General features: G+C 53.2%; 2 protein-coding genes across 3 annotated transcripts in view; both read left to right on the forward strand.

The window, feature by feature from the left end:
• Positions 1-2,555: 2,555 nt before the first annotated feature.
• Positions 2,556-25,130, forward strand: CHST12 (carbohydrate sulfotransferase 12). Its single transcript, XM_047779426.1, has 2 exons — positions 2,556-2,673; positions 23,391-25,130. Exon 2 carries the CDS (start codon positions 23,451-23,453, stop codon positions 24,717-24,719), a length of 1,269 nt encoding a protein of 422 aa, XP_047635382.1. The 5' UTR covers positions 2,556-2,673; positions 23,391-23,450; the 3' UTR covers positions 24,720-25,130.
• The window catches only part of LFNG (LFNG O-fucosylpeptide 3-beta-N-acetylglucosaminyltransferase), a 98,418-nt gene continuing 75,334 nt past the window's right edge, over positions 2,577-25,660 (forward strand). For both annotated transcript variants that reach the window (XM_047779429.1, XM_047779430.1), the window contains exon 1: positions 2,577-2,673. The gene's annotated coding sequence lies outside the window, so the exon portion shown is untranslated. The remainder of the gene's footprint in view (positions 2,674-25,660) is intronic.

Here is a 25,660-nt window from a genome sequence, read left to right on the forward strand (position 1 = left end):
TGCTCCCAAAGTCTTCTCTGGGCACAGGGGTCCGGGCCTCCCCCTCAGTCCCTCTCTTTCTCCCCTTCTCCCTCCACCAGCCTACCCTCTCCATTCCATCCACCCTTCCCCAAACCTCTCTCGCGTCCTCTCCCCCTCTCCTGTCCTACCACCACCTGAGCCTAAGGCACCATCGTCCTCCTTGGAGCACCCAGCGCTTCCCAGCTGGTCTGCCTGCAAAAATGCCGCTGGGGCTGGCACTTTGCAGACATCACCTCTCTCATTATGCGTAACCGCCGTAGGAGGCAGGGTCATGATTTCCAGCCTTGCACAGATAAGGATACTGAAGCTCAGAGAGGCTGGAAGACCTGCCACCGTCACACCGCTGCTGGGTGTGACCTCAGAGTCTGGGCGGGCGGGTTCCCACCCCTCCTGCGTTACCCCCCCCACTCCCCACCGCAGCAAGCCATCTGAAAAAGAAACCAGGCAACAGGACTGGGGTGGGGCGGAGAGTGCATGAGCTCAGATGAATCAGGAAGGTTCATCTCGTCCATTCTCTCAGATTTTTTTTTTTAAATCACCTGCAAAGAAGGTGAGTTGAATTTGCAATTCTCTTCCTTTTTTCCCTACTCTGTTGATGATTACAAGGACTCCGAATCTCCCAGCCGCCCCTCACAGGGGAAGCTGACATTTCCTGGCCCAAGCCACAGTTATTTCTATCTTTTTTCTCTGTTGCAACACTGGTTATGAAAGCAGAAATAGTTGCAGTCAGTATGGGACATGGTGATAACTCAAGCCAAAACGTGGAGACCGGGGCAGGGCTGTGGTCAGCCCTGGGCAGGCTGTGGTCAGCTCCGGGCAGGCTGTAGCCTTTGCACAGAGGTCCAGGGTCCCTGAGGTGGGTGGCAACCCATGAAGGGGCTGTGGGGAAAGATGGCCAGCCAGGGTCCACCAGCTTGAAGAAGCTCGGGGCCTGGAAGAGGGGAGGAGATGAAAGTCACAACGGACGTGGCGGGGGGCTCTCCAGGACAGAGATGGTCTGCTCACAGATCTCTCCTAGCAGGTCCCTGCCCAGCAAGGAAGTCACTGGAGTGCAGTGGCACTCTGCCTCTGGAGCCCCAAATCTGCCTACTGGTCCCAGCTCTGCCTCTTACACAGCTGTGTGTCTTTGGCTAGTTGCTTAACTTCTCTGAGCCTCTGCTACCCTATCTGTAAAGAAGGAGGTAACAGGTAACGGTTTCAAAGAGGGTAAATAAAAACGTAGGTTGCTAATATAAAAACTGTTTGTTTTTTAACAGAAGTGAAATTGACATAACAGAAAATCAGTCCTTTTAAAGGGAACTCTTCAGTGGCACTTAATACATTCACAATACTGTGTGACCGCCACCTCTGTCTGGTTCCAAAACATTTCATCACCGCAAAGCGGCCCGGCCCCATTCCGAAGCTGCTTCCCCTTCCGTCTCTCCCCAGGGAACAGTGGTCCTTGTCACAGCTCCAGGTCCTGTCAACTGAGACCCTGGCCCTGCTTCCAGAGCCCAGTCCTGGCACTCACCCAATAGCATTGGTGCTTTGTTCACATCCCCAAGAAGCTTTTGCAGTGAGAGATTCTGGCTCCTGGACACGTGAACATCTATTTAATCAAACACACCTTTAGCAACACACCCAGGAGCTGGGCTCGGGGAACTCACAGGGAAATTCTTTCCTATTTACATGCATTATCCTGGCCAAGGGTCTCAGAAGTCTGGCTGCAATTAAACACTTAAAGCTTTATTTCCTTTGTCTCACTCTTATTTGACCAGGGAACCCTTTGATCTTACCAAGGGGGCACCCCCAATGCTCTCTGCAGGCCCATTTCACGGCATACATGGGGAATTGCAGGCCTAGCGGAAACATTAATTGAGTGCCTCTGAATGCAGAACACAGACGGAAAAACTTCTGTCGACAGTGGAAACGCGAATGTCCTTAATGCCCCTCGGTACACTTAAAAATGGTTAAAATGGCAAATTTTATGTTATGCGTATTTTACCACAACTAAAAAAAACATCAGCAATAGTAAGAACCGCGATGGGAGTGCTGACGATGCATCAGGCATCTTGCTCAGCGCTTTACACGCACCTTCTCATCTGGACCTCACTAACTCCCTGCAGGACGAAGTCACCACCCCACTGATGGACTCGGAGACAACCTCAGAGACGTTCAGTTCTTGCCCAAGACCGCACGTCAAGCCCAAGGGCCTGGCATCAGGATCCAGTGCAGGCAATCTGTGCTCGCGAACGGGTCGGGTAGACAGAAGGCGCTGCTTAAGTGCCGGCCCGCGGGCCCCGAGGGGCTGCAACGCCGCGCTGGCCTCGGGCGCCAGGCAGCACGCGATTGGCTGCTGGGAAAGGGGCGGGGCTCCCTGAGGCCGGGGGCGGGGCCGCTCCTGGCCGTAAATACGGCGCCACATGGCACTGGCTGGGGAGGCCCGGGGGGTGCGGAGGGCGCAGGCGCGTCGAGAGGGGCGCTCCTCTGTCTTCGAGGCCCCTCCGCGGGCCGCGACTTCTCGCGAGACGAGGAGCAAGAGGCGGGGCGCCGGCGCCGAGGGCGGGGCCGGCGGAGGGGCGGCCTTGGGAGGGTCTGCTGGTCCCAAGGCTGCTGCGGTCCGGGCGGCAGCGCGAGGAGAGGCGAGGCGAAGAGAGGCGAGGGGCGCGCGAGGTGAGTCAGGGGCGCAGGACGAAATGAGGGGCACGGGGCGAAGTGAGGCGAGGGGCGGGGAGCGGGGGTCCCGGCGGCCCGGGGCGAGTCCTGCGCCTCGGGCGCCTGGGCAGGTCCGGCGGGGCCCCGGGCCAAGCCCCGCGCCGTCGCTGTGTGACCTTGGCCCGGCTGGCACCGTCTCTGAGCCCCAGTCCTGGCGGGGATGAGGGAGACCTGGACGGGGCGTGGGGGCCGGCCGCGCCGCCCACCCGCGGCAGGGTCCAGGCTGCGGTCAGCTGCGGCCGTCGGGGCCGGTCCCCGCCCGCCTCTGGGCGCCCGGCATCGGCCCCGCGGGAGGGGCGGCGGGGATCCTGGCACGCTCGTCAGCCTCCCCTTGGGCTGCACGGGAGTATTCCGGAGAGCCCGTGGCGCGGCTCCCCGGACTCTCACGTCTCTCCACCAGCTTCTTGCAGGGGGAGACCCCCAACCCGGTGCCCTGGTTTCCCCGTCGCGCTGACCAGTAGCTGCAGACCCGGCGGTTGCAGGCGGGTCCTGGAAGAGTACCACTCAGATGACCCTTTGCTCCAGAAACGGCGCAAGGAAGCCATGCATTAGTCGCTAACAGCAGGACTTATATCTTCTATTTGGGCTTCTGGCCACCAGGACACCACTGGCAAGCCGTTAGCTGGAGCCGAGGTTCTGTCTGGCTGGGGCACAACAAGCCGTAGTGTTTCCGTGACTATTGAATTATTTATTTTATAATCCGACGCTGGTGAGACTCGGGAGACCCGGCCTGAATGAGAATGTGGGTTGGGGAGCGGATGCAATCGCATCTTTAAGGGTACTGTCCCCTAGAGTGTGGGTTCAGGTAGCTGGCAGCTAGGACACGGCTCAGCTGGTCCTCATCTGCCCGGGAACCGGGAAACCGATTTGCTCTTCTCTGTGAACAGCGAGTGCTGGGACTGTGAGTTAGCTGTGTGCAAAAGGAGCTATTAAGAAAATTTTAAACATTGAAGTTATCGTTGGCATAACATTGTGTAAGTTGAAGATGAGCAAGGGTTGATTTGATACACGTATATTGCAACATGATTGCCATCAAACTGTCAGCTCACACCTAGGAAATGGTTTAGGTGAGGGTAGCATTGCTGAGGACTTAGAGTGCCTGCATGGAATTGCATAGATGTTGAATTTTCTTGCCAGTTGCTTTATAAGACTTTAGGCTGATATTTTCAGGCCAGCAGCACGGTTTGCTGTTACTCAGCGTGCGCCCACTTCATCATCTGAGCAAACATTGAGCCTTTCCTCATTTGTAAGGTGCCAGGTTGGGCTGGACGCTGGTAATAGGGTTATAGCCTGACGAGAAAACCATGTGATTAGCGCTGTCAGCTAGGTGTTTACAAAGGGTGAAGAAGGAGGGAGCAACTAGATGTATTTCTTGGTGTTGGAGAAGTTTTCCACGGTCCAGATGATGTATAAATTGGGCCTTGAGAGACAGTGAAGCTTAGGGAGAACATTCCAGGTTGGAGGCGGCAGGGTGTGTGGAGGGAAGGGAAGGCACCATAGGCAGTGGAGAGAGGCAGGGAGTCCCCGTGTTCGTTGTAGGACAGGGTGTTAGAGTGGAAGTCAAGGCAGGGCCGGAAAGAGCTTTCTGGCTGAGGGGCCTTGCACGCTCTGCCAGGAAGTTTGGACTTTTATCCTTTGGGTGAGGAGGCGGCAAGGTTTGGGGTGGGATGGGAGGATGTGTTTTGGAGAAGCAACAGCAGTGAGAACGGAGGATGGACCCAGGGCGTAGGGAGATGGAGAGGGGACTGAGTACCGTCGGAGCGGGCGTGGGCCGGGAAGGGCACGTGTACTGGGTTGAAATGAACCACAGAATCCACAGTGTGGTGGCACTTTGTGGGATGTGAGGAAAGGGGAAGGAAAAGGCAAAAGGAATCGACCTCTCCCCTGGGTTCTGAGGGCCGCCTGGCACCTGCGTTCAGGAACGCTAGAGCAGGTTTGGAGGAGGAAGGGGCTACAACGCATGGCATTTTTAGCCCTAGAGAATTGGCAGGGTTTGTGGGCCATCGCACATGAGGTATGCCCTCGTGGAGGAAGAATTGTACGGAGGTGGAATCCCGGGGAGCGCCCGCAGGAGAGGATGGTGCCCCAAGAGAAGCACGGGGTTGGGGTCGGGGTCGGGGTGGGGGGTTGACCACCGACGGTGGAAACGCCGCTTACCGTCCTACCTGCACAGGTGCTGACAACGCTGGGCAGGGATTCTCTTCTAGAACAGATCTCGAGGTCGAAGTGCTGTGCCTGGGTGAGAGACAGGTGAACGGTAATACCGAAACAGTTGCTGCTGGTTTATAGCTTTTTTTCAATGTACACCGTTCGTTTCCCTTTTTAGATTTTTTTTTTTCCTCTTTTTCTTCAGAAAGCAGTGGTTCGTTTCACAGCTACTCAAAGGGTCTCTGGCCGCAGCCAGGGCTGATGGTTCGCCGGTCCTTTCACAGATGTGCTTAATGATAAGTGACTAATTCAGGACTTCCTGTAGTCGGCCAAGGTGGTGGTTTCTCTAACAGTCCAGAGAACTTGAGAAAGTATTTCTGAGAGGAGGAGGAAACCCCGCTGTAGGGAATGGGGGAGGGAGGAGACCGCTGGACAGGACAGGAGAGGGTGACGCAAATGGGGTCTGCGGGGCCCCAGAACACTCCCAGCTGGGCCTTTTCCTCCCAGGCAGGAGAATGGAAGAGTCTTTGGGGAAAGGGAGCAGCCTGAGAAAGGACCTAACAATAGTGACATCGGGGGGGTCCCCAGGAAGGAGGCCCAGCTGGATCCCTCACTAATGAAGCTTATCATTAATAACCCTCTTCTAAGGTCCAAAGCTTCCCAGTTCTTTTAAGCCCCTAACCTTGGCTGGGAACAAATAACTGAGGACAAGGGAGGAAACCTCTGATTTGGAAGATAGAGATTCTGACACACACTATTTCATATAGAGTGTGCAAGACGAAAACTTAAAAAGCACTCTGGGGCGTTCCCGTTGTGGCGTAACAGAAATCCGTCTGTCTAGTATCCATGAGGATGCAGGTTCGATCCCTGGTCTCGCTCCGTGGGTTGGGGGTTCAGCGTTGTGGTGAGCTGTGTGTAGGTCACAGTCATGGCTCAGATCCCATGGTACAGTGGCTGTGACGAAGGCCGGCAGCTGTAGCTTCAATTCCATCCCTAGTCTGGGAACCTCCACATACCATGGGTGTGGCCCTAAAAAGCAAAAAAAAAAAAAAAAAATTGGTCAGTAATTAATACACACACATGGATATAGAAAACATTTCATGCAAGAGACAAGAACAAGATGCTTTTTTTATAGGAGTATTCGAAAAACCAAATAATAATAGCTTATGGATATTAAAAATACAGTGGAAGAAATAAACTCAATGGGTGAAAAAGTTGAGAACTCAGGAAATAGAACAGAAAAACAAGGAAATGGAAAATGAGAAGAAAAAAGAAAATTTAAGAATCAGATTAGGGGAGTTCCCATTGTGGCACAATGGTTAACGAATCCGACTAGGAACCATGAGGTTACGGGTTCAATCCCTGGCCTTGCTCCATGGGTTAAGGATCCAGCGTTGCTGTGAGCTGTGGTGTAGGTTGTGGACGCTGCTCGGGTCCCGTATTGCTGTGGCTCTGGCGTACGCTGGTGGCTACAACTTTGATTCGACCCCTAGCCTGGGAACCTCCATATGCGGCAGGTGCAGCCCTAGAAAAGATAAAAAGACAAAAAAATATATGTATATATACACTGGAAAAACAGAGTCAATCAAGTAATTAAAGCTCAAACAGAACTCATTAGGAGGAAAGTCATATGAATGGAATGTCTCTGAGTAACAAAAATATTGACATAGAGTTATTTAAAAAAATCAGATTAGGCAATTGGCAGCTGAATAATAAGAGTTTCAGCAAGAAATAAAATGGAATAAAATCATCCACAAAATGATATAAGGTGATTTCCTAGAACCAAAACTTCCTGCATCGAAGGGGCCCACCTGAGTGGCCAGCACCCTGGGTGAAAATGCCGGTGTCCCTCACTTTCTTTGTCCCTCCAGTTCCCAGGTTGGATGTTCAGTGTGGGGAGCAAGTCTGCGCAGTGAGGGATTCCCGGCGTTGACAGTGCCTAGTGAGAGTTTGGGAAGCAGGGAGGTTATTTGAAAGTACATCTGGGAGTTCCGATTGTGGCTCAGCAGGTTAAGAACCCAACTAGAGTCCATGAGGACGCAGGTTCGATCCCTGGCCTCGCTCAGCCGGTTAAGGATCCGGTGTGATCGCCAGCTGTGGTGTAGGTTGCAGACGTGTCTGGGATCCAGGGTTGCTGTGGCTGGGGTGTAGGCTGGCAGCTGCAGCTCCAATTCAACCCCTAGCCCGGGAACTTCCATATGCCACGGGTGCAGCCCTTAAAAAAAAAAAAAGGAAAAAAGAAAGTACATCTGAAGCTGTCTGTTCCCAAATTTGGATAGTGAGCGTTCACGTGGACACAGAGACGTGCCCAACTGCCCCAAGACACGTTGTGGTGACATTTTAGAGCTCTAGGACAAAGAAGATTGTTTTATCTTCAAGAGAAAGAACTAAAATAGGCCACCAACAGGTCATCGCAGAATGAAGCAAAGTGGACCCAGCTGCAGGAAGATTGGACCCTGTGAGATGAGAACATTGCTTTTGGAGTTCCCGTCATGGCGCAGTGGTTAACGAATCCGACTAGGAACCATGAGGTTGTGGGTTCGGTCCCTGCCCTTGCTCAGTTAACGATCCGGCGTTGCCGTGAGCTGTGGTGTAGGTTGCAGACGCGGCTCGGATCCCGCGTTGCTGTGGCTCTGGCGTAGGCCGGTGGCTACAGCTCCGATTCGACCCCTAGCCTGGGAACCTCCATATGCCGCGGGAAGTGGCCCCAGAAATAGCAACAACAACAACAACAACAACAACAAAAAGACAAAAATAAAAAAAGAACATTGCTTTCAAAATTCTGAAGGAAACTGTTTTCCACCTTGAATTCTAGACGAAGGTGGAGGATAGCATAAAGATATTTTCACACACGCTCCAAACATTTGCCTTTCATGTATTTTACGGAAACGACGGGCATGCTACTCTCCCCAAATGAGGTGGTGAATGTGGAAAGAGAGCTGGAGGAGGCAGAATGAGCCTCAGAGAGAGGTGAAAAGAGGCTGCCAGATGCGATGGAGCGGCTCGGCAGCGGGCACGGAGGCAGGTATCTCGTGGCCTGAGCGTTAAGACCTCCTCGGAGAGAAAGGCGAAGATGAAAGTGCCTGGCACCTGAAGCGCTGAAACCGCTGGAGAGAAGATGTAGGCGGCTGGCCCAATCAGGGCTGTCTTCATGGTAAGTACATAGAAAACACAGCAAGTGAAAACAGAGGACTGTTAGCGAGTTCCAGGGAAAACAAGCCGTTGTGTAGGAAAGAAAAATAATTGTGTGTACGGCCAGGCGCAGCCGTGAATAGCCTGTGCACAATGACCATAATTTCTGTAAACATCGAATATGGCTCTAATTAGAATGATGATGTGCCTGTTTGGAGGAGGCGTGGTGGTTTGAAGGAGGAAAGGCTGCCGCTCGCCACCGTCCTGGGAAGTCGATAGGTGATGCCCAGGCTGAGCCCACATTATCACCCAAGGCTCTGACTTAGAGGTGGGTGGTGACACCAGAAGATTCAGCCAAAAAGAAGGCTGGAGAAAGATGCAAATGGGTAAAGGGAAGGGAAGGTCCGGGGCTAGTTTTGCATCCAACTCCTAGAAGGACTTAATCCTTTAACTGAGTGCGTAACGTTGATCAAAATAAAGGCAGAGCAGTAAGCTTCGGACTCTGATGGAAGAAGGGGCCAGGCTCTTGCCTGTGTGTGGCTAGATGCTCCACAGGCGCTCCTTCTTATCAGGGGAAGCTCTCTCCACCTTATTTCCTCTCTGCTATTGTCATTGTTCTCCGTATCCTGTCTCTTGGCTGTGGTCGCAGATCAGAGATTGGGTGCTTTCTTTAGCTTTTTTGCTTTTCTTTTAACTTGTTATGCCGGAATTTTAAAACATACTCAAAAGTAGTGAGAAAAGTGTTACGATTACTCTCAGCCAATTTCAGAAATGATGACGTCAGGTCAGTCATGTTTATGTTTTTGTTAGCCTAACAACTCTTTTTTTTCTTTTTTACGGCCACACTGTTGACATAGGGAAGTTCCCAGGCTAGGGGTCGAATTGGAGCTACAGCTGAGGCCATCTGTGAACTACTCCACAGCCTGCAGCCAAGCCGAATCCATAACCCACTCAGCGAGGCCAGAGATTGAACCTGCTTCCTCACAGATGCTGTGTTGGGTTCTTAACCTGCTGAGTCACAATGGAAACTCCAGCATAACTCTTTTTTGGCTTTTTTTTTAAAGGGCCGCGCTTGTGGCTTATGGAGGTTCCCAGGCCAGGGGGCGAATCAGAGCTGCAGCTGCCACAGCAATGCAGGATCTGAGCCACAACCGCAACCTAAACCATAGCTCACGGCAATGCCGGATCATTAACTCATTGATCAAGTTCAGGGATTGAGCCTGCATCTTCATGGATCCTAGTCAGGTTCATAACCTGTCGAGCCGTGACGGGAGCTCCCCAGCATGACGGCTCTTTATTGCACACCTGCTGCATTATTTGTAGCTTTGAGGCTACAGCTGTGACATACTTTGAAGATTCAGGTAGCTCCCTGCCAAAGTGTATAGTCTAGTGCAGATAGAAATGAGCGGATCCACCCGTGAGTGTATGCTTTGGAGGTGATGCCAAATGACGAGGAGAAAAAGGATGGGGAGCAATCAGGGAAGCCCTCACCGGAGAGGCAAGCTTTGTGCAGAGACCAGGGGAAGTGCTGAGTTGAGCTGCAGGATCCCTGGTGTGAGTAGCCCAGCCAGGGCTGGTGAACACCGGCTGGGCCGCGGGAGCCTGGTCCGTGCAGCTGATGAACAGCAAGGAGGCCACTGTGGCTGGAGAGGGCCAGTAATGACGGGGAGCGGGGGGGTGAGGGGGGATGCGAGTGTGGGACGTGGGGGACCCCAGTCCCGCAGGGCTTGTCATACGCCATTGTAAGGACTGGAAGTGGGGAGCTGTTGGACTCCAGTGATTGGAGGGTTTTGAGCCGAGCTGTGACATGATCTGACTCCGGGCAGAAGAGCCACGGCTCCTGGATCGAAAGTGGATTTTTTGGGTTTGAGCACAGAGGCAGGGAGAACCAGGTTGGAAACTATTGCAGTCATGCAGGTGAGAGCTGGTGGTTGCTTGGACCCAGGGCCTGGTGGGGGTGGGAGTTGGTAAACGAGGCAGGTCGATGGAGGGGCTGAGGGAGGTCAGAGTCTGCATGCATTTTGAAGGTAAACCTAAACAGGTTCTTAAGCTCATCATGGTGAACTTTATTTTTTTTAGATGTTTGATTCTATTCTATTCTATTTGCTTTTTAGGGCTGCACCTGCAGCATATGGCCGTTTCCAGGCTAGGGGTCGCATTGGAGCTACAGCTGCCGGCCTACACCGCAGCCACAGCCATGTGGGATGCAAGCAGCATCTATGACCTACACCACAGCTCACGGCAATGCCAGATCCGTAACCCACGGAACGCAGCCAGGAATCGAACCTGCGTCCTCGTGGACCCTCGTTGGGGTGTGTTTCTGCTGCGCCACAACCGGAACTCCGTGGTGAACTTTATCATCGTTTTTCTGAGACATACTTTCTTTGAGTTGCCTTCATTGTGCGCTACGAGTTGTTCAGAGGCCAGAGTCAGATACCCCACAGCGCGTACCTGAGTCTCGTGAGGAAAGCGGAAGCTGTAATACACGTGATCCCCGTCTCCCAGGAACGTGGGCTCTGGTTTGGGAATGTGGGCCTGGGATGCCTCCCGAACGTTCTGTCTCCGCGTGCGACACTGACGGGGCTTACAGACCCGTGACCAGGACACCGTGTGAGCAGATGTCCCCTCTGTGCTGGGGGCCAGCTCTGTGGGAAGTTACTTTCCTCCAAAGGCCACAGCGGGCCTCCGTCCCCCTCAGGTCTTCTGGGATGGACCTCATCCTTTCCTTCTCATCAACGTGACCATTTCTTACTTATTTTTATTTGGATACACTGTCAGATTTAGTTCTCGGGATTAACCGAGTACAAGAGAAGTAATTTTCTAAGCAAACAAACTCCAGTGCCGGTGGCACGAAGAGAAAACCCGCCTTACACTGGGGGTTTTAATCCAGCACCAAAGCGGCGATTGCAGAGGATCACTGTTGAGGCCGCTAGTAAACTTGCCCGATTTCTCTTGACTGCAGTGATGGGAACTGCAGTGAGTTATTTGCCTTATACACTGTTTGCAAAGCTGGAAAAGAAATAGGTGGTTTCTGGTCTCTTTGCCAGTAGCATAAATAAATCAATCTTGAAACATTCTTGGACTTCTGCATGAAGGTTGTGTCACTTGATTTAATGCTCAGAAGTTGGTTATTTGGGCAAGGAGAAGCAAATTCTCTCAGAAATCGAGGTAATAAAAATTCGAGTGTCTAGAAAAGCCAACCGAGTCTGCATTAAGTATTTACCGTAGAGGCTCGGAGTCCACTCGGAGCCACAGCTGCCGGCCTACACCACAGACACAACAACTCGGGATCCGAGCCGCATCTGTGACCGTCACCACAGCTCACGGCCACGCCGGATCCTTAACACACTGAGCGAGGCCAGGGATTGAACCCGCGTCCTCATGGATGCTATTGGGTTCATTGACCGCTGGGCCCCGACAGGAACGCCAAAGCTCTTAAATCAGTCGTACAGATGCCACTCTGCACAGTTGGAGCTGTGTATGCTTGGGCCAGTCGCCTGGCTGTTTGGCACCAACTTTATCACAGTTACCGTGCAGATTAAAGAAATTAAGATATGCAAGGCCTTATAACAGCCCTCTGTCATTATCATAAAATTAATTGGTGGAAAGCATGAATAATAATAAAGATAATGTATTTATTTATATGATTCAAATATTCGAGGACCCAATGAAACAGAAAGATAAACAAAGCCAGTGGTATAGTCTAAAGAACATGCTTGGAGTTCCCGTGGTGGCTCAGTGGTTAACGAATCCGACGAGGAACCATGAGGTTGCGGGTTCAATCCCTGGCCTCGCTCAGTGGGTTAAGGATCTGGCATTGCCGTGAGTTGTGGTGTAGGTCACAGACGCAGCTGTGGCTGTGGCTCTGGCGTAGGCTGGCAGATACAGCTCCGATTAGACCCCTAGCCTGGGAACCTCCATATGCCACAGGAGCGGCCCTAGAAATGCCAAAAAAGAAACAAACAAACAAAAAAAAGCAATGTGCTTTGTTATTTTACAAAGCACTTAGCTGCTGTTTCCTCATGGTCGTCCTCTCATTAGCTGTTATTTGCAGGAAGACCATGCATGTTCTTGTTTTACAGGTTAAGACTTGAAACTCAGACTTCAAGTCACACCCAGGCCACGCAGCAGAGCCTGGACCTGGCCTCACAATCCCTTTGCTTTTCTTCCCAGTCTCTAAATATCTTTGTGGGGCTCGATGCTGGTGTTTTTATCCGGGGTGACAGAAATTGGTGACTGCTAGTTAGTTCATGGTGGTCTGCTGAGATGTTCTAGCTTCTGGAGATGGACTTGATAAGACGGCTTCCATTGCCCCTCTGGAAATGAAATTATCGAGGTGTAATCGACATGCAATAAAATGCACACATCTTAAGTGTAAAATTCCACGAATGTGGCCAGATTTTTCCACCTGCGTAACTCCCACAGTAAACAAGGTAATGGAATATTTCCGTGACCCAAATTGCCTCCTGTCCCTTGCAGTCCCTAGTTTCTGCCGCTATTTTTGCCTTTTAAAAACTTCCTATACGTGAAAGCATGGGATGTGTATGAACTCTTTGGTATCTGAGTTCTTTCGTTTTGTGTACTGTCTGTGAGATCCATCCATGCCGTTGCATGGATTGCCGTGAGTATCATCAGTAGTTCATTCCTCTTTTTTTTTTGTCTTTTGTCTTTTTTTTGTTGTTGTTGTTGTTGCTATTTCTTGGGCCGCTCCCGTGGCATATGGAGGTTCCCAGGCTAGGGGTTGAATCGGAGCTGTAGCCGCCGGCCTACGCCAGAGCCACAGCAACACGGGATCCGAGCCGCGTCTGCAACCTACACCACAGCTCACGGCAACGCCAAATCGTTAACCCACTGAGCAAGGGCAAGGACTGAACCCGCAACCTCATGGTTCCTAGTCGGATTCGTTAACCACTGCGCCACGACGGGAACTCCAGTAGTTCATTCCTCTTAAGTTGCCGCGTACTTTTCCTCGGAAGAGCACACCACCGTTTGTTTATTCATTCACTTGTTGAGGGGCGGCCGGGTTGGTGTCAGTTGGTCGCTATTTTGCATGGAGCCGCAATGAACATTCTTGTACAGATCTTTGTGTGGCCAGCGATTCATTGAGGAAGAGTGTCTTGGCTGTTGGCCCTCAGGGCATCATTGTACACAAGGTCATTCAGTTTTTCTCCTGTGTCGTTACCATCTAGGAGTTTTGCTCTGGTTTTGTGTTTTACGGTCAGGCCTGTTACCCATTTCACGTTAATTTTTGTGAAGAGAATAAGGTCTATGTCAAGATCTTTTTTTTTTTTTTTTTAACATGTGGATGTCCAGTTGATCCAGCATCATTCCTTGAGGAGACAGACTGTCTTCGTTCCATTGTATTGCTTTTGCTCCTTGGTTAAAACTAAGTTGACTGCGGAGTTCCCGCTGTGCCACAGCGGGTTAAGAACGGACTGCAGCCGCTCGGGTTCCATTTCCCGGCCTGGCACCGTGGGTGAAAGGCTCTGGTGTTACCGCAGCTGTAGGGGATCCAGGGATTCAGTCCCTGGCCTGGGACCTTCCCTCTGTCACAGGTGCAGTCATAAAAAAATAACCGTAATAAGCGGACTGTGTTTCTGGGGGTCTGTTTCTGGGCTCTGCGTTCTGTTCCGTTGATCTGCGCCCCTGTGCCTTGGCCAGTCCCACACCGTCTGGGTTGCTGCAGCTTTACCGCCAGGGCTGGATGTCGGACAACATCAGTCCTCCAGCTCTGATCCCCTTCCGTGCTGCGGGGGCTGTTCTGGGTCTCTCATCGCTCGAAACCGGAGAAACAGTTTGCTTATATCTACAAAGGCACCTGCTGGTGTTGGGCTGGGTCAGTCTGCAGATTAAGTTGGGAAGAACTGACACCTTGAGGATACTGAGTGTCCCGGTCCTTGGGCGCCTTGGCCCTGAACTCTCTCTGCTTGGTCTGTATTACTTCATTCATCAGAATCTGGTGCTTTTCCTCATAGAGATCTTACACATTGTTTCACTTGGGGAAGTGCTACATGAAATTGTGTTTTTAATTTCAGACTCTGCTTGTTCACTGCTGATACCTGGGAAGATGGTTGACTTTTGTGTATTAGCTTTGTGTCTTACAAACTTGCTCTTAATCACTTGGGCCCAGGAAATTTTATGATTGAAAAATTGTTGATAATCTAAGATTTGTACATCATTTGCTATGTTTGATTGGTCTTTAAATAGAGTCACTAAGCTTTCATTATGGAACATCTGTTACGGATTTTATAGAACCCTCCAGGGGGTGAAAAATCTGCTTGATATTTTTTAATACATCTTTTCTGACTTTTTGAACATCTCGGCATTAAAAACAAACAAACAAACTAGTCTGTCTGCAGAGAAAGGAGTTCCTGCTGTGTCACAGCAGGTTAAGGATCTAGCGTTGTCTCTGCAGTGATGTAGGTTCAATCCCCAGTCTGGCACAGTGGGTTAAGGATCCGGTGTTGCTACAGCTGTGGCTCGGATTCAGTCCCTGCCCTGGGAACTTCCATATGCCATGGGTGTGGCCAAAAAAAGAGATACATATCTGTATGCAAAGAAAATTGATATTGATTCTATTCAAAATAGTCAGAAAAGGGAACTCCGACGTTCATCAGCTGCTAAGTGGATGCGCAATGGTCCATCCGTGTCGTGGAATGCCGCACGGTGGTGATACAGGCCACAACCCGGACAGATCTCAAAAGCGTCTTGCTAAATGAAGGAAGCCCACTTCCCGAGTCATTTCCTTGATGTGACTTTCTAGAAGAGGCAGAGCCGTAGGACGGAACACACATTGGTAGCTGCCTGGAGCTGGGCGTGAGGGGAGGGGGAGGGAACTTTGGGGGACGTGGGAATGTTTTGTACCTTAATTACAGTGTGCGTTTGCCCAACGTCAGCAAACTGTACAGTTAAAGAGAGTGTGTTTTATTGTGTATAAATCATACCTCAATAAACTTGATTAAAAAAGAAACAGCAGAGGTGCCAAAGTCATTTGATCAGGAAGGAATGGGCTTTAACGCAAATGGTGCTGGAACCGCAGGGCACCTCTATGGGGAAAAAGGGAAGCTCTGCCTCTCCCGCTGGAATGCTCGTATCAGATGGTGGCTGAAACGCTCTGCCTTGAACGTTCCTTTCTTTCCACGGCGGGAAATAGCTTCGTTTCCATTTATTAACCCCCGCTGTTTAATTCTCGCTGGTTTGATCACTTGTATGCATAATGCGTGGTGACACACACTCTGTTGGTTTCTCTAGAGAGCCCTATCTTGTGTTTGTACATCTGCTTTGCCATTTGGCCTGGGGTTTGTCAGTGTGCACGCGTGTGTGTGCTCTCGTGCGTGTAATCCATGTGTATCCTAAGGAGTTGGCCACGTGGTTATGGAGGCTGGGTTCAGACCCAGGGGAGGCGATGGCGGGACTCCCGGTTCCAGTCCGAGTCTGGGGGCGGAGGACCAGGGTCCGAGCTCAGAGTCCGCGGACAGAAGCCCTTCCCGTCCTCTAGGCCGGCTCTGGGCGGGCTGGCCGAGGCCGCCTCGCCTGCTGACCGACACGGTCGTCTCCTCGCAGACACACGCGGGTCGTGCGGCCGGCTGGCGGGGCAGCCGTGGCTCGGTCACGCTGACCCTTAAAATTAACCAGCACACATCACGTGCCCCTTGTGCCCTGGGCGTGTTGCTTCTGTGGGGTTGTGGAAGGGGCCCTCGCACGGCCTGGCTGCGTGTGGCCGTGCGGCCCTCTTCCCGATCGGGGGCCGGTGGACCTGTCGCCCCTCGGCGCTCTGCCGAGGCCTCTCCCCGAGCTGGTGTGAAGCCTCCTCCAGCCCCGCCGGCCTGGGGAGCTGGCGTCCTGGGGCCGCCGGGCCACCGTCGCTGCCCTGGGTGAGAAGGACCGTCCAGCCGCTCCGGCTTGAGCTGAGACACATCTCGGCCCAGCGGCGGGGTGGTCGCGAAGCCCAGGCTCACTCTCCCGTCAGTGGCGTGGACGAGGGCCTCTGACAGAGCCCTGCTGGAAATCCAGTCCCCAAAGACAGAACTTCTGGAAAGAAGTTGCTGTCAGTGCCTTGCAGAGGCAGCAGGCTCTGCAGGTCACCTCCTCCGTGAGGCCCTGCCTGCCCTGCTTCTTCTCGCACGACTGTGTGTTGACTGCCTTCGGAAATCGCGGGAGAGATGTGCTCAGAATTAACACCCTCCTTGGGGAGGAAAAATGACCGTCCGAGGTCAGCGTCATTCCCTGACATGACTCTGAAGGCGTCTGCAGTTCTCAGCCTGGTTTCCCCGCTCTGCGGCTCTCACCCCCAGGAGGCGGCAGACTGTTGCCCAGAGCGTCCGGCTCGAGCTGCCCAGGTGCCTGGGCCCGAAATCCCTAGTGTCCCACTCCCTTTAAAAAGTAAAACTTGAGTTCCCGTCGTGGCTCAGCAGTAACCCAGCTAGGATCCCCAAGGATGTGGGTTCGATGCCGCATCGCTGCAATCTGTGGTGTAGGTCCCAGACCCGGGCTCAGGATCCCACGTGGCTGTGCCTGTGGTATAGGCCCGCAGCTGCAGCTCTGATTCGACCCCTGACCTGGGAACCTCCATATGCTGCAGGAGGAAAAAGACAACCAAAAAAAAAAAAAAAAGTAAAACTGCTAGTCTCTGTTCCTTGTTCCAAGAAACTGTGGGCTTCTCCTCCGAGCACATTTTAAAGTAGCCACAGTCCGTCCTTCTCAGAGGACGGCTCTCACGGGCCATTTAATACACTCGTGCATCTTGTTTCCACCACCGCTGTTTTTGTGGCTTGTTTGAGGTTAGAAGTGACAACACAAAGGGCTGTCCTTATCCCTTGATGGTGAAAAAGAGCTGTGGCCTCGGCCTCGGGGGTAGGCGCTGCCTCAGCTCAGTGTGCAGGAGCCCATCCCCTCGATTCAGAGAGGCCCGGAAGTGGCCACCCCGTGGCAGGGCTCCAGGCCCGTGCAGGGCTCCAGGGACCGGTCTCCCCCTTGAAAGACCAGACAGGGTTGTGCTTGTTTCCAGGGGAAGACTTGTCTTGTTTTTGTGCAAGCCACCCCCCCATTATAGATTTTTAAACTTTTATGTTTGTTTAATAAACAAATTGCAGCCTCGGGAGCGTTCTTGCAGGGTTGCAAGAGGACTTGGGGCTTCAGCAGCAGCCTGCGAGTTTAACGCCTCTGTCACAGTGCTCTGCCATGTTTAGGCTTTTGTTTACTTGTTTTTACACACTGTCCTGCATCTTGCTTTATTCGTGCCACAAATGCCCCTTGGAAATTCCTCCACGTTGACGCCACAGCGATAATTCATCTTTTCCTCCCACTTTTAAAATTGGGTAAAATACACAGAAAACTTTACCACCTTAACCATCTTGAAGAGGACAGCTCAGGGGCCTTAGGCACATTCATATTGCTGTGCCACTGTTGTCACTCCATCTGTCTTTAGAACTCGTTTTCCCAACCTGAAACTGTCCCCGCTTCCGCTTCAGGAACCTCCTCTAAGTAAGTGGCCTCCCGCTGTATTTCTCCTTTTTGTGACTGGCTTATTTCACTGAGGTCACATCCTCAGTGAAATAAGCCAGTTCATCCATGTTGCAGCAGGTGTCAGAACCTCCTTCCTTCTTTTTTTTTCTGACTTTTTGCCTTTTCTAGGGCCGTTCCCACGGCATATGGAGGTTCCCAGGCTAGGGGTCCAATCAGAGCTGTAGCTGCCGGCCTAGACCAGAGCCACAGCAACACGGGATCCAAGCCTCATCTGCGACCTACACCACAGCTCACGTCCACGCCAGATCCTTAACCCACGGAGCAAGGCCAAGGATCGAACCTGCAACCTCATGGTTCCTAGTTGGATTCGTTAACCACTGTGCCACGACAGGAACTCCCCTCCTTCCTTCCTAAGGCTGCCTCATCGTCTCTGGTACTGTTGGACCGAGTTTTGTTTATCCAGTCGTCCATCCGTGGACACGGGTGGCTTCCGCCTTCTGGCTGCTGTGAGTCATGCTGCTGTGGATACGGGTGTACAAATAGCCCTTCAGGGCCCTGCTTCCAATTCTTGTGAGTGTAGCCCCGAAGTAGAATTGCTGCATCATGTGGTAACTTTATAGGGTAACTCTATTTTTAATTTTTTTGAGGAACCTCTATACTGATTTCTGCAGCATTTCGCATGCCCATTAATAGGCACAAGGGTTTCACCTTCTTTGCATCCTCGCCATGACTTGTTATTTTCTCTTTGGGGTTTTTTGTTTTTTGTTTTTTTTGGGCTTTTTAGGGCCGTGCCCACGGCATATGGAAATTCCCAGGCTAGGGGTCGTATCAGAGCTATAGCCGCTGGCCTGCCCTACAGCCACAGCAACGCCAGATCCGAGCCTCGTCTGCAACCTACACCATAGCTCACGGCAACACTGGATCCTTAACCCACGGAGCAAGGCCAGGGATCGAACCCGCAACCTCAAGGTTCCTAGTCGGATTTGTTTCCTCTGTGCCATGACGGGAACTCAGGGGTTTTTTTGTTTGTTGGTTTTGCAATAGTGGCCATCCTGGTGGGTGTGAGATGGTATCTCATGGAGTCTTGATTTGCATTTGTCTAGTGATTAGTGACTTTGAGCATCTTTTCATGTGCTCGTTGGCCATTTGTATGTCTTTCTCAGACAAATGACTTTCAAGTCCTCTGCCCATTCTTGAATCCGGATGTTTTTCTTCTTGTTGATTTTTATGAGTTTTCTGTTCTTCTAGGTATCTTATTAGATGCGTGATTTTCAAGCCTTTTCTCCCATTTTGTGGGAGCGTTTTTACTCTGTTGATAAGTACCTTTTGATACATAAAATTTTTAATTTATTTGAAGATCAATTTGCCTATTTTTCTTATTTGTCGATGCCTTAATTTTTTCATGGTTTTGTATCCTTTTTTTTTGCTTTTTTCTTTTTTTGGCTGCCCCGCAGTATATGGAATTCCCGGATCAGGGATTCTCTCTCTCTCTCTCTCTCTTTTTTTTTTTTGCTTTTCAGGGCCACACTTGAGGCATATGGATGTTTCCAGGTTAGGGGTCAAATTGGAGCTGTAGCTGTAGGCCTACACCACAGCCACAGCAATGCGGGATCCAAGGCATGTCTGCGACCTACACCACAGCTCATGTCAACGCTGGATCCTTTGATCTACCGAGCGAGGCCAGGGATCGAACCGGCATCCTCATGGATGTTAGTCGGGCTCGTTACCGCGGAGCCACAACGGGAACTTCCAGGGATTGTATCTTTTTTCAAAAGAAAATTGGTTTCTTTTCTGAGTAAAAACCAATAAATGCTCAGTGTAAAAAGGAACTTAAATACAGAAAACCATAGAGAAGTGAGTCAGAATCAGCCAGATGCCTGCCATCCGGGGATGTTTACTGAGGCACTCTTGGAGCGGGGTCATGGAGCCCACGGCCATCAGGTGACCAGACCATCACGTGGTAACTCCCTGCAGCTGTCCCCAGGGAGAGGCCACCCTGGTCATGCTGAGTGGTCCGCTCTGCATGATATGCTTCTGAGTCTCCATATAAATCAGTTCATTGACTCCCAATTCAAAAAAAAAAAAAAAGCTGCAGTCCCCTGGCTGATGAAAACGCTCTGGGAGCACCTGCCCCCCCGACCAGGCGTGGGCTCCCGACTCCACGTGTGCACAGCGTGGCCGAGCCCAGTCGTACTTGGACTGGTTAGCTATGGACTAAGAACAGAACTTGAGACCTTAAATATATCCGAAAGGTTGAAAGACTGGAACCTTTGGTGCTAATGCGCCAAGTGGGGAAACTGTCAGAGGGACGGTGATCTAACTAGACGTCCCTCTTGTCCCAAGACGACCGTGTTCGGCGCAGCGAACAGAGCCGCCTCTGCCGGGGCAGGCTCCCGGCCAACCTCGGGTCCGAGCAGGGGCTTGTTCCCGCGGTGGCCGTCGCTCTGCTCAGTGCTCCGCCTCAAGGACCAGAGCATTTGTATCTGCTGGGTCAGAGAAGCCAGAAACTCCTGTCCACTTGTGACCACAGAGCTGTCAGCGTCTGAACTTCTAAGAAAATGTGGTCCTTTTGGGGCCTCTGTTGACCGGGTTGGGGTTTGAATAGAGGAACGTGCCTGTGTGACCTCACCCCTGGGGAGAGCTGCGAAAACATGGGTGTGTGCATGCGTGTGTGGGTGGGTGTGTGTGTGTGTGAGAGAGAGAGATCCTACAGCGATTCCCGCGTGCGTGCTTATCACCGTGGAATACCCCTTGGTGGTGAGGCTGACAGACAGAACCACGTGGGTGAATCTCACCTCCCATGCATTCTGTGGGATTCCACTTAGAGAAGATGCTAGAACATTCGGACTCACGGACTGTGACAGACTGCAGATATGCAGCTGCCAGCCTGACTCTCTGAGGTCCGGGGTAGGCTTTGGGGCTGAGGGAGAGCTTTACTCTCTGACTCTGGTGAGCGTGTCTCAGGTACACACATACATCAGAACTCATCAAGTTGTACCTTTTAAGCAAGCACAGCTTGGAGTTCCCGCTGTGGCGCAACGGGATAGCGGCAACTTAGGAGTGTTGGGACACAGGTTCGATTCCTGGCCCGGGAACTCCATAGGCCACAGGGCGGACAAAATAGAAAAACATTAAAAGTGCAGCTTATTGTGTGTCCACGACATCTCATTAGAGCGCTTCGCAAGAAATAGTGCTTTTAACCGTAAGAAAGCTGAGGGGATGTGGGTGGGGCATGACCTTGGGCATTCTACTTAATTTTCAGATGCTGACCTAACACCCCCGGGGCTCAGCTTCCTCCACTGTAAGAGGGTTATGCTGCCCTTCCTGGGGTTGCATGCAGGGGGAATGAAGCGGCAGCTGTGAAAAATGAAACTCTTAGTGCTCGGCACACAGTGAGGGCTCATTAAGTGGCAACTGCTGGAGTTCCCTTTGTGGCTTAGTGGTTAACGAACCTTACTAGGAACCATGAGGTTGCAGGTTCGATCCCTGGCCTCGCTCAGTGGGTTAAGGATCTGGCTTTGCTGTGAGCTGTGGTGTAGGTCGCAGATGCGGCTTGGATCTCCCATTGCTGTGGCTGTGGTGTAGACCAGTGGCTACAGCTCCGATTCGACCCCTAGACTGGGAACCTTCATATGCTGTGGGTGTGGCCCTCAAAAGACAAAAGACCAAAAAAAAAAAAAAAAAGGAGAAGAAAAAAGTGGCCGCTCCTAGTAATAGGATATTATCAATATATAGTAATGATCCTAAAAGTCATTCCTTTTCCTTGCAGTTAAACCAAAGTCATATTAAATTATTGGTAAAGAGGATCAGGGTTCTTGCACCCCTGTAGGCAGTGGCATCTATTGGTGCAGATGCTACTATTAGTGCAGATGCTACTCTTAGTGCAGATGCTACTGTTAGTGCAGATACTACTATTAGTGCAGATACTACTTGGCTGAAAGGAAGGAAGGCATTGAGGCGATGGGGCCGGGAGTTCTGATTCTCAGCATTATAAATCCATGCCTGGTGGTCCAGTCTTTGACCCGTGGCCATGCCCGTGTCCACAGATCTGCCCGTGACCCGAGTCATTTCCACTCTTTCCGTGAGTCTGGATCTTAGAATTGAAAACCAATCTCATAAATCCCTTGACATTTTACTCTTTCCCTTTGTTGCTTTCTCCGGCTTGGACAACCCTTTTTTTTCCCGTTCAATTTGGTTTCACCTTCATCTTTATTTATTTATTTATTTATTGTCTTTTTTGTCCTTTTTGGGCCACACCCACGGCATATGGAGGTTCCCAGGCTAGGAGTCCAAATGGAACGGTAGCCTCTGGCCTACGCCAGGGCCACAGCAAAGCCAGATCCGAACTGAGTCTGTGACCTACCCCACAGCTCACGGCGACGCCGGATCCCTAACCCACGGAGTGAGGCCAGGGATTGAACTCGCAACCTCATGGTTCCTCGTCAGATTTGTTTCTGATGTGCCAGAGCGGGAACTCCCACCTTCATCTTTATAAACTGTTCTCCCTCTTGCATCTTTGAGAAGGGATGGTCTTGAAAACTTTAATGACAGGGGTATTTATGATCTCGTTTTAAAAATAGGCTGTAAAATTGCGTGATTACACCCATTAAACGGGTATTAAAAGCGGTGGCAGCGCTGCTTGTTCTTATGCACTCACACCCACAGCCCACTCGAAGGGAGCCAGCCCGAGTACCAGCAAGTTGTGCAGAGACCACAGGGTTTTTCCCTGTAATGCCGTTTCCTAGCTCATGATTTTAGCAGGGTAAGTATTACCTTTACCATGGGCAGCAGCTACATGCTGACTCTGTAACGTGTAACCAATGTCTGCCCTGGCACGTGGCTTGACAGTGCTGAGCCGGCGGAGAGGGGAGGTGTGATCACACCCCCAGGGTAGGGGTCACCAGATTCCTCAGCACCTCCTCTTGCCCTGGGGCACACCTAGCGCCCGGGGGCGGGGTGGGGGTGGGGCTCAGGGACGCTCCATGAAGGTGAGGATGACCAGAGAAGGCTCTTTCCTCCGTCAGGTGGTCATTTCGGCTCCTTTCATGAAAAAGCCCACCCCACCCCTTGTCTGCCGAGCTCTTTACGGAGACTATGTATTACTTCCTCCGTAGGAGTAAACAGATGCTGCGCAGGTGGGTAGAGCTCGCCCCCAGAGGGCTGCCTACTGGCCTTTTAGATTCGTTTAATGAGAATGTATCAGATCCCAGGTTCGAGGTCGAATGCCCACGAGCAATGTGGACCCGGCAGTGTGTGTGCTGGTGAATGGTGTCGCAGAGGGTGCGCCGTGCCGGACTGACTCCCCAGAGCACCCCAAGTGTGCTCCGTCTGAGCCCCGTGCAGCAGGGACAGAAGTCCCCCCGGCTTTAAAAAGCAGCCCCTGAGGGTTTGGCCCACTCAGCATTATTCTTCTTTCCTGGGGCTCCACTCACTTCCCTCTTTGGAAGCTGCGCCCTCTCCACGGGCCGGCGCCCCGCCCGGCTGCACCCCGACGCAGACCTCCTCCAGCCCGAGCGGCCTCCGCCCCTGCGGCCGCCCGGCTCACCCGGGCTGGGGGCGCTGAGGGGCGACTTTGGCGTTCTTCTCCGCGTCGCCGGTCCCGATGGCCCCCTTCCCGCTGCGTGCGCACCGCGCCTCTCCTCCACCCTCGGCCCCCTTGGCCCGGGGGCCTGCCTTCCCGCCCAGGGCCGCTTTCTGCGCGGTGGGGAGGGCTCTCTCGCCCCCTCTCCAGCCACACGCGTCCTCCCGGCCTCCCTCAGCCGCGTGGGCCCCTCCCACGGAGAAGCCCGGCGGGGCCCACCTGGGAGACGGGGGGAGGGCGAGCGGGGACGTGGGGTCGGAGACCAGGGCGGCAGGTGCCGGCCGCCGCCGCCAGGATCGCAGGCCGCGAGGAGACCTTGGTCGTTAACGTGGCGTCTCTTGCCTTCCAGCCTCCCCAGAGCCCGGCGTGCAGCCCCTCCATGAAGCTGAGGTGAGAGGATCGGGACAGGATGGCCAAGAGCCGGCTCCTCCGCCTGTGGCTGGTCTTGGGCTCCCTCTTCATGATCCTGCTCATCATCGTGTACTGGGACAACGTGGGCGCCGCCCACTTCTACCTGCACCCGGCGCCTCCGCGGCCGCCCGCCCCCGAGCCCCGCCCCTCCGGCGGCCCCGCCCCGCCGCGGCTGCTCCCCGCGCGGCCCTTGGAGATGCTGCTGCTCGGCGGCAGCGGCGGCGGCGGCGGCCGGCAGCCCGGCCTCGCGGGGAGGCCGGCGGGGCAGCCCTGGCCGCGGGCGTCGCGCAAGCCCGGGCCGCCGGGCAACCTGGAGGAGAGCGTGAGGGGCTACGACTGGTCCAGCCCCGCGGCGCCGCAGAGCGCCGACCCCGACGGGCGGCAGGCCGAGCGCAGGAGCGTGCTCCGGGAGCTCTGCGCCAACGCCAGCTTCGTGTTCCCCACCAAGGAGCGCTCCTTCGACGACATCCCCAACTACGAGCTGAACCACCTCATCGTGGACGACCGCCACGGCGTCATCTACTGCTACGTGCCCAAGGTGGCCTGCACCAACTGGAAGCGCGTGATGATCGTCCTGAGCCAGAGCCTGTCGGACCGGGGCGTGCCCTACCGCGACCCGCTGGACATCCCCCGCGAGTACGTGCACAACTCCAGCACGCACCTGACCTTCAACAAGTTCTGGCGGCGCTATGGCAAGTTCTCGCGCCACCTCATGAAGATCAAGCTGAAGAAGTACACCAAGTTCCTGTTCGTGCGCGACCCCTTCGTGCGCCTCATCTCCGCCTTCCGCAGCAAGTTCGAGCTGGAGAACGAGGAGTTCTACCGCAAGTTCGCTGTCCCCATGCTGCAGATGTACTCCAACCACACCAGCCCGCCCGCGTCCGTCAGCGAGGCCTTCAGCGCCGGCCTCAGGGTGTCCTTCGCCAACTTCATCCAGTACCTGCTGGACCCCCACACCGAGCAGCTGGCGCCCTTCAACGAGCACTGGCGGCAGGTGCACCGCCTCTGCCACCCCTGCCAGATAGACTACGACTTCGTGGGCAAGCTGGAGACCCTGGACCAGGACGCCGCGCAGCTGCTCCGGCTCCTCAAGGTGGATAAGCTGCTGCACTTCCCCCCGAGTTACCGGAACAGGACTGCCAGCAGCTGGGAGGAGGGCTGGTTTGCCCAAATCCCCCTGGCCTGGAGGCAGCAGCTGTACAAACTCTACGAGGCCGACTTTGTTCTCTTTGGCTACCCCAAGCCCGAGAACCTGCTCAGAGACTGAAGGCGTGAGGGGAAAACCCCCCAGACGCCACAAAACCACGGGCCGGGTTGTTACTTTACACCCGAGCGAGGGGCCTGTGGTACTGCGACCAGACCATCTGCCTGAGGGGGGGCTCCGTGGGGGCCACACATCTCTTTTTACGGCTGTGTTTCCCTCCCGGAGGGACGGGTGTCGCCGCATCCCCCCGCCCCCAGGCACCTGTTGACGAGGCAGCTGGAAACACCAGGAAGGGGCCACACCCACACTCTCGTTTGTAAAATAACCTATGATTTTTGCAGTCTAGACTTACCGTTTCCTCCCCTGCTATATCATCAAGAACTGTGTGAATACTGTTTTTTAAGATTAATATATTTCAGATATTTAATATGAAACACGGAGAGGGAAACGGCGGAGTAAAAAGTCGCATCTGCCCCTCTGCCTGTGCTGGTGGTTCTTCCCGCAGCGTGACACCTGCTCGTAAGGGGCTCTGAGGGACGTGCTGGCCACGCCGGAGGCCCCGGAAACTTGATTGCAGGAAGGGAGGGTTCATGGTGGTTTTCAGCCGGAAGGAGGAAGATCAGGCCGTACTGTATTGGTGTCGGGGTGGCAGGGTGGCAGACAGATGCTTCAAGGCAAAAGCGCTCTGAGGAGGTGACTGAAAAGGGAAGGCTGTTAGGAAGGGTTTTCCGTTTCAGATCACATCACACAGAAATCCTACGTCCAGGTCACAGAGGCTGGACCGAAACTCCAGCCACCCCTTTAATTTATCCAGCCCGGGAGTTCCCGTCGTGGCTCAGGGGTTAGCAAATCCAACCAGGAACCATGAGGTTGCGGGTTCAATCCCTGGCCTTGCTCAGTGGGTTAAGGATCCAGTGTGGCCATGAGCTGTGATGTATCTTGCAGACGCGGCTCGGATCCCATGTTGCTGTGGCTATGGCGTAGGCAGGTGGCTATGGCTCCGA

The sequence above is a fragment of the Phacochoerus africanus genome, chromosome 5, assembly GCF_016906955.1.
Source record: "Phacochoerus africanus isolate WHEZ1 chromosome 5, ROS_Pafr_v1, whole genome shotgun sequence".
Lineage (NCBI taxonomy): Eukaryota > Metazoa > Chordata > Mammalia > Artiodactyla > Suidae > Phacochoerus > Phacochoerus africanus.

Bases quoted from the DNA above. Each gene is read 5' to 3' on its own strand.
- CHST12 (XM_047779426.1), top strand. From the start codon at position 23,451: ATGGCCAAGAGCCGGCTCCTCCGCCTGTGGCTGGTCTTGGGCTCCCTC.